General features: G+C 38.7%; 1 protein-coding gene across 1 annotated transcript in view; it reads right to left on the bottom strand.

Moving 5' to 3' along the window:
* Window positions 1–710: 710 nt before the first annotated feature.
* CHST9 (carbohydrate sulfotransferase 9) overlaps window positions 711–8,843 on the bottom strand; it is a 278,082-nt gene continuing 269,949 nt past the window's right edge. The window contains exon 6 of the mRNA XM_030810619.1: window positions 711–2,433. Coding sequence (XP_030666479.1) covers window positions 1,342–2,433 — 1,092 coding nt within the window. The 3' untranslated portion in view covers window positions 711–1,341. The remainder of the gene's footprint in view (window positions 2,434–8,843) is intronic.

Raw genomic sequence — 8,843 nt, 5'->3', positions numbered from 1 at the left:
AGTCGGCCAATTAAAGTAGGTTTCCCATCCAAATGTTTCCCATCCAAAATGATCCCTTTTTTTCCCCAAGGGATCTAATTTAGGATCCCTTGGAAAAAAATTCCAAAATGCATTACAACTATTCATAAGGGTGACACATGGACCTATTTTTCTAAGGACTTTGATTTAATATTTGAATGCAATGGTATCTGACTTTGTTAGTATAGAATATTTAAACTTAAAAGGAAAATACCTTAATTTACTTATGCATAAGCCTATTAAACATATTTCTAGGGGCTCTTTTTATGTTTATTCTCTAGAACATAACCTATCTTTGAAGTGGTATATTAGTTTTTAAAAAGTCATTCCTAAGCTGAATAATTAAACTGAAAACAAAAGCTATTCTTAGGATGTATTCCACATATAAAGCTATGTACATGATGCTTTGATTCAAATAATATACTTATAAAACTTTGTTATTGTTTGAGTTCCATATTCAGAATGGCAACTTTTGTTTTTGATGATTATTCCACCCTGAAACAATTTCCCCTCTGCCAAATTAAACCAGAATTAGGAGCACATTTGTATCTGATGAGACTTAAGCTTCTCAACTGCCTGCTTCAGAAATGTAGACCTTTAGTGCTTGTGTTCATTTTATCTCTTTGTGGAGGGCTCAAAAGAGAACAGAATCAATTCCCTTAAGTTTTTCTACAAGAAGAAGGTTGCTTTGGTTGCTTTGATCTTAGCATGTTGTGCATTTTTTATTGGCTGTTGAATATAAAAAGCCACAGCCTCATCTGGTTTTTCTGCTATATTCTCATATTGTAAATCACATAATGCCTTCCAATCTAGAGTAAAATGCCTAAGTCCAAAATATCACTTCAAAATGGATTTATCATTATAGTTGATAGAAAGATTTCCAGGGTGTAAGAAAACAATTCAACAGTTTGATTAATAATATGCCACAGACTGCTAAAAATATATTCATGCATTTTAGACAATAAATTCCAGGATACAGACATACACTCATGCTATTTTAGATCCTTTTTTCCTGCTATTGCAAGAGGCTGCTTTAGCTAATGCAACAGCTGGCTAGGTTATTGCTTCAACAATGTAATTCATAATGCAAAAGCAGCTCTTTTCCAAACATTTTAGAGTAACTCAAGTTGTTTACATCTCCTGTAGGTGATTTTCCCATAACTTTGTGCCAATTGGTGTCATACTATTTGGTAAAAATCTACATTAAATCAAGACAACCGCACTTAGTTGAATTTCTCTCATACAGAGAATTATAGAAAAATTACAGCTGATTTGAGCTCATCATCATTAAGCATATACAGGGTTTTAGAAAATGAATGCAAACTACAAAAACGGAGTTGTATAATTAAACATTAAATAGTCCAAGTAATAAAAGTCATAGATTAATTGTCTCTCAGTTCTAGTCAGATCCTTTAAATACTGTCTCACGACTTGAGCATTGGTTCTTTCATCGGAAGAGTGCCTATCCTTAAAGTTGGGAAATTTCAGCTCCTTTGGAGCACCGATCATCTGTAAAAAGTAATTGGCATCTTCTTCCAAAGTTTCAAATTTCCCTACAAAATCATAGTTGATCAAACACGGATAGCAGAGTTTGCTGACCTTTTCCCAGTGAATGTCCATTCCTACTGGACGGTGGGAATCCAGCAAGTAGTGGATAAACTCTTTGAACTTGACTCCAGATCCATTAATTAATGCCTCTTCACAGGCATTTGGTCGATATTTCTTGATAATTGCCTTTCCGAATACTGGATGGTAATAACTATTGGGGTGTTCGAATTTGTCCCTAAAGGCTGATACTAATCTTTCCATGGGATCACGAACAAACACAGCTTTGGTGTAAGTATTTAAGCGGGTATATATCCCTTTTAGGTCAAAGCTATCTAGCTTCTTCAAATGCTTCCCGTAGTGGACAGCATTGTGGGAGATGTTGTATGCAGAGGAAGCCAATCCATTTAGTACCATCAGAATTCTTTTCCAATTGGAACAGCCAGCCTTAGGAACCTCACAATATAAGATTTTGTGCTTATCTTCTACATAGATTCTGGATACCGTATGAAAAAGATGTGACTGATGATGACTCACCCCACTGTATTTCTTGCAAAACTCCTGAAGGAAAGACCTTCGTTTCTCTTGGGTCTCATCAGTTTTCTTCCATTTATTATCTTTGACTAAACTTTTGTTTAAAGGGTGAATGTCCACTGGCCAATTCATGTTGCTGAACTTGTTGAAAACAGTCTTAGCTCCTTGACGTTTTTCAATCCACTTCTCTGTTGGTGACCCTGTGGACTTACTTAAAGCTTGATCCCCTCCTTGTGAATGACTGGTCTTTGTTAAGAGCCCAGTAGATCTCTCAGAATTGAGTAGAAGATTTTCCTTTTTTTCTCTTACATCCTCAGGCATGTGAAACTTGGGGTTCTGTTAAAATAAAGAAGGAGAAATGTTGAAAGCACAGTCACGAGTGTGGGTATACTAGATAAGGAACTTAACATATTTGTTTTAAAATAGTATCAAGGAGAGCATATTTCATATAAGCCGCCAGAACAATTTAGCATGGCATGCTGAATATACATTTTGTAGTGAGCTTCTTCACAGAAAATGTAGCAATGAGAAATGGCATCTACAGGATAGAGAGGAAAGAGCCCTGGATTTTTGTCCTGGCTTTGCCTGTAATGCAATAGAACATAACTCAACCATTCTGAGCAACTATGACTTTTGGGATATTAATAAGTACGTCATCTTCAAGTACTATTTTAGTTTGTGCACCTGAATGTAGATACAAAATGGAGATGTTTTGAGATTGAAACTTTTATTGTTTTTAGGGAGCACTCTGTAATGCACAGAATAGTTCAAAATCATAAATTACAACTTAAAATTTTGGCAAGGCTAATTATAAATCTTGATGACCACTTCAGTTTTCTAAGTGCTTGCAAAAATCATGTATTTTTTTTCCTGGGAAAATGTTTTATTTTTCTAAAGCAATTATCACAATAATTTAAGAATTTATTATGATCATAGTATACAATCTCATTCACGTATGAGACCTTCCCTCTTTCCCAAGTGAAGAGTGACTAAGGAATCCAGAAAAGTCTACTTGACGTCCTGCTCTATAAAATTGCATCAAGGTAGAGCAAAAATGTAGTTATCTTTTCAGTAGAATGAATGAGTCCATTTACCACATACTGTTCATCTTGCCACATCCTTCTTACAACTCTCACAGTAAAAGAAGACATGGAAGATGGGATTTACAAGGTGGCATCCTCTGGTAGGGATGAAAATTTTAAGGACCTTGGCTTGGATGTGAGGGCGATCTGGCTGCAACATCTGCCACCCCATTGATCGCCAGGGTTGATTTAGCTGATCTGGCTGGCTAGGCGGGGGTCCCCTTCCTTCCTCACCACTCCATGTGCATCCCTCCCGAAGCTGCGCGCTCGGTCGAAGAGGACAACCATCCCCGATAGAGGAGGACCGGTCTTTGGTCAAGGGTATACGAGTAGCTGCGCTCCCCTGCTAGAACCTCCAAACAAGCTGTCAAGGGCCTTGGCTTTTACTCTGGGTAAACTAGGGAACGTTTGTAGGGCTCTGGGTAGAAAAGTAACATGATCTCACTTAGAGTTGAAAGGATGGTGTGGAGAGGAATGGACTGGATATATACATATAGGGTTGTCAGCATGTTATTGGAAAAGTAAATGAATAAATTCTGTGCTGTGGGCATAATGCATGGTGTCATCAGCCTAGAGGTGGAGGGAGTGGTGGGGAAAGTTTCCTAGGGAATATAAACATGATTGCAAATATATATATATATATATATATATATATGATACACATGATTGCATATACATATACGTATATAGTATATGCATGTGTGTGTGTGTGTGTGTGTGTGTGTGTGTATACAAAATTTTTAACCATTGTATCCCCAACAGTGTCTAGAATGGTCTATAGCCTATAATAATTTCTCTCAAATATTTGTGGAATGAACAAGTGAATGAATGAATGGAATTAGGTCTTCAAGGATAATTAGTAATTTTCTAGCAAATTAAGCAATAGAACAGAGGAATGAAGCACTGTTCATGGAGCCACCTCCAGACATCATGGTCATTCCACCAGCTGAGGTTGAAGAGCGCTGCTTTTTTTTTTCTAGTGCAAGAGGACTGTGTGAATAACCCCCTGAATACCATATGCCAACGTGTATAGCCCCGTGTTTAGCCCGGTGTATTAGTCTGTTCTCATGCTGTTAATAAAGACACACCCGAGACTGGGTAATTTATAAAGAAAAAGATGTTTAATGAACTCACAGTTCCACATGGCTGGGGAGGCCTCACAATCATGGCAGAAGGTAAAGGAAGAGCAAAGGCCTGTCTTATATGGTGGCAGGCAAGAGGGAGAGTGTGCAGGGGAACTGCCCTTTATAAAACCATCAAATCTTGTGAGACTTATTCACTATCACGAGGACAGCATGGGAAAAACCCACCCCCATGATTCAATTACCTCCCACCTGGTCCCTCCCATGACAGGTGGGGATTATAGGAGCTACAATTCAAGATGAGATTTGGGTTGGGACACAGCCAAAGCATATCACCCCCTAAAACGGCCACTCCAAATCTTCCATACCATTGGACCATCTATTTGGAGTTTTAACTCTAAAACTGTTTGTCTGCTATCTTCTCCAGAGACTGCCAGGATTACTTCAAAGCCCTTTATACTTCTTTACTCTGATCAGTGATTTGTAGTACATAAAGTTGTCACTGAAAATATAAAATTTGACTGTGGTTTGACAGACCATAGGGTTATGGGTGCACACGCATGGAAAGTACTTAGCACAGGCAAAATATAAAAATGGCGTGATATTTATACTATTACACTGCTATAAATAATAACTACTATTATTGTTGTTTTAGCAGCAGCAGCAGTAGTAGTAGTTATAGTACTTTAATCCCAGGGACCTGGTGAATTTAAAGCCTCCCCATTTGTCCATTATTATTTAGACTGTAATTTGTGTGTCTCTACATATGCACTCACCAGGTCTCTTTTCTGCTTGACAATCAGAAACAAAAACAAAATCCACCTTCCCCTGTGGCCTCTGGACTTTCTGCTTTGTGGCCATCAAATTCCCCTTTAATCTCCAGGGATTTCTGGAATATTTGTTTCCAAGACTCTCTGTAAATGAAACTTGGCTGACTCCCAACACTCTGTGTCTCTTGCACTTTCTCAAGTAGATGAAACTTGACTTCCTTGAACTACTTGTCTCTCCAGCCAGAAGATAGGGAGTGATTTCCCTGCAGCCCACGGCTGCTTCCAGGACATCACGCAGCAAAGCCTCCTGCTTCTGTGAAATCAATGTGTTCTCCTTAAGTCTCCCTTTCCCCCTCCTCTTGTTGTCATCTACCTTTATCACTGATCTGTCCACTTTACACACTCCAGCTTCTAGCTCAGCTCCTGTCACTACATTTAGTGACTCTGACATCCAATCAACTCTCAGTTCCTTGACCACTTCGTTTTTAACAGAGGAGCTCTCCACTTCACATTGAACTTGGTCATCACCAGAGCCTTTACTATTCCCACCATCTTTCTGACCACCCTTGTCTCACCTTACAGTTCAGTGTTATTTCCTGGTTTGCAATTCTTTGACCACTTTTCACTGTTACCCAGGTCTTAACAGCCAGCATGACTGGCTCTTCATTCTTCAGCTCTCAGTTGGAAAGTCACCTCTGTAGAAAGGCTTTCCCTATTCACCCTGTCTAGGTTATTTCCCTCCCTTCCAAAATATGTCCTACAGAACCCTGCCTATTTTTCTCATAGCACTAATCACGCTGAGAAATGATCTTATTTATTTCCTTCTCTGTTGTCTTTTTCACCCCACTCCACCTCCATTGCACTAGAATATAACTGCAGAGAGGTCTTATCTTTCTTGCTGTCTGTGGTACTAAGCACACTGCCTGGTGCATAGAAGATGTTAAAGAAATAATTCTTGAATAAGTAAATGTGCTTATAATTTAATAGTGGTCGTCTAAAAAATGTTTTATGACCTTGTTGAAGAAAAACAACATTGATAAAAAGGTCAAGTTAAACTTGAATAAACAATTGACCAATTCTTGTTAAGGTGATGAGAATCTGTGTTTAAATAAACCTTTGGCAAAAGAGAAAACAAATAAAATAAGCACATGGGAATCTGCTTGCAGTAAAGTAGATGTGGAGGCTTCGTGTTTAACCTGCCTGCCAAATCAGATCAGTTCAAAGTCACTCAATGCTGTCTCCAAACCCGTCGAGGGCTTGCCAGCAATCCAGATTCCCAGGCCTTACTGTGGACATCCTGAATCAGGATGTCTGAGTGTAAGGCCCCTGACTTTAATTTCAACAAGATCCCCAGGTACTCCAGTGGCAGTCATAGCATTTGGGGACTACTGAACTAGAATATAAGAAAGGAAAGTATAAAAAAAAAGGCACAAGCCTTGAAAAGTTCCTTTCATCCTATCTGGGGGAGAAAGACATCAAATGTAGTGGACTTGAATATTTCAGTAAGAAGAGAAATAACTTGGATGTAGAGTAGGAATGTCACATGAGCCCTCATGTAGACTAGATGCGATGTCTTTCTTGTTTATCCATTTCTCTTTGCTGGAAGTCTTTGATCTCCAAGTAACTTTCTAAAGACTAGTTTAGCTGGGGAGATAACTGCATGAGGGAAAGGTTCACCACTCAATATAAATTAGTGTCCTCCTGCTAGTAAGTTTCCTCTAGTCTAACCAAATTGAGATATGGGAAAAGGGTTAATTCTCTAAAGTAATGGCACCAGTGACCCACAAGGGTGGCCACCAGACCTTCTCCTGGAACTCCTCATCTCAATGTCATTCACCTTCTAAAATCTGTTATTCGGGTTTGATGACATCCCTCCCAACCCCCACCCAACTCCATTTTCTTCCAATCACAGCAAAGACTCCATGACAAAGGGGTTTGCATTACTAAAATCAAAACTAATGACATTTCAAATTTAAAGCTCATACCAACAAAGTCCCATCATCATCATCATCATCTTCACAACAATAATAAAAGAGTAAAATCTTACATCTCCATTTTCCTTGGGACACTTTATTCTGATTGTCCCTAAGGCAAACATGTATAATAAAGCCAAAATTATCCTGTTGCCTTCAAGAGTGGCTCCCCCTGTGTTATTTTCCATTTTTGAAAAGGTCCTATTACTTTCCTGTCACCCACTCACAAAATCTGAGAGATGCTTTAACAATGGGAAAGTAAATTGGCTATTTTACATCTCATAATACTTATTTTTTTGTATCTTTCTAAATTAATTACTCCCAATTGGATATTCATTATCCTCCTAATTAGTCTTCCTGCAATTATTACTAAATTATTCTTCCCCAAACATTTTGTTTTTTATTTCTTAACATTTTGAACTGGATCCTCTAGTATCAGTGAACGTCCCCATTTCTTTGCTGGCATTTGCAGCCTGGTGCTGCTGAGCCTCTTCTCCTTTTGTTTTTTTTGCTTCTCTCTAAACACATGCCCTGTCCTCCACTTGCTTTTATCTGGGCTCTTGGCAGCCCCCACTCATGGTCTCCTCCTCTTCTAGTTTGATGTAAAAATCCTACTTTCTCCATGACAACCACCCAGGTCTCCAGTGAGTGATTCTGCTCCCTTTGAAATGACTATAGCACTTAGTCTGTACCTCCTGTGAGGAAAGTAATTTTATTCCAGCTTCCACAGTTATTTGATTGTTTTGTTGGAAAAACTCTTTTAACTGCAGCTAAATTGTAAGCTATGGAGGAAAGCTATAGTTTTCCATAAGTATCCTTAAAGAGTAGATATTGCAGAGTTAGCTGAAAGACATGTAACTACAGATTTAAAAAAATGGGTACCTAAAAAAATATAATGGAAAAATATGTGGAATATTCACTAAGTCTGCAATAAATCTGAAAGCCTAATTCTTGTTATTTTTATTTATTTATTTATTTTGAGATGGAGTCTTTTTCTGTTGCCCAGGCTGGAGTGCAATGGTGTGATCTTGGCTTACTGCAGCCTCTGCTTCCTGGGTTCCAGCAATTCCTCTGCCTCAGCCTCCTGGGTAGCTGGGATTACAGGTGCATGCCACCACACCTGGCTAATTTTTGTATTTTTAGTAGAGACGGGGTTTCACCATGTTGGCCAGGCTGGTCTCAAGCTCCTGACCTCAGGTGATCTGGCCGCCTCGGCCTCCCAAACTGCTGGGATTACAGGCATGAGCCACTGCGCCTGGCCAATTCTTGTTATTTTTAAGGGTTTCTGTATCAAGCATATCTCCTCTGTGAATTCTTATCTGATCCTCAACATTGATATGGAATTATACTTTCTTTCTCTCTGTCAAAGTTGTTGAGCACCTCCTATACATCAGGTGCTGTGCTGGATGCCAGAGATGGTGGGATCTATAAGACAAGTGCGGACTTTATTCATATACAGTTGATATTCTCATAGGGAAAAGTATATTAAGCAAATAACTGCACAATTAATTAATCTATTACCATAGTGGCAAAGGCTCTGGCAACATACTATTGGAAGCTGTGAGAGCAGAAATGGGGGTCCGGGATACAAAGAAAAGACTGGCCCAGTTTGAGTGTTAAGTCCCCTGTTTAGTGTGTGTTATTTTATTCTAGGTACTTGTTAGGGTTAATTGTTTAGGTAATGATCTCTCTATTTTAATTTCATTAAATGTCAGTGTGCAGTCTTATAAATCTATATAACCCCCACTAGCATCAAGAACACTATCTTGCATTAATAACATATGTTTGAATTTGATTGAAGCAAAGAATATCATTCCTGTACTGCTCCTTATTCAGGCA

This window comes from Nomascus leucogenys, chromosome 4, assembly GCF_006542625.1.
Source record: "Nomascus leucogenys isolate Asia chromosome 4, Asia_NLE_v1, whole genome shotgun sequence".
Lineage (NCBI taxonomy): Eukaryota > Metazoa > Chordata > Mammalia > Primates > Hylobatidae > Nomascus > Nomascus leucogenys.
The sequence above is the reverse complement of the archived record's forward strand: the minus strand, read 5'-3'. Positions and strand labels throughout refer to the sequence as shown.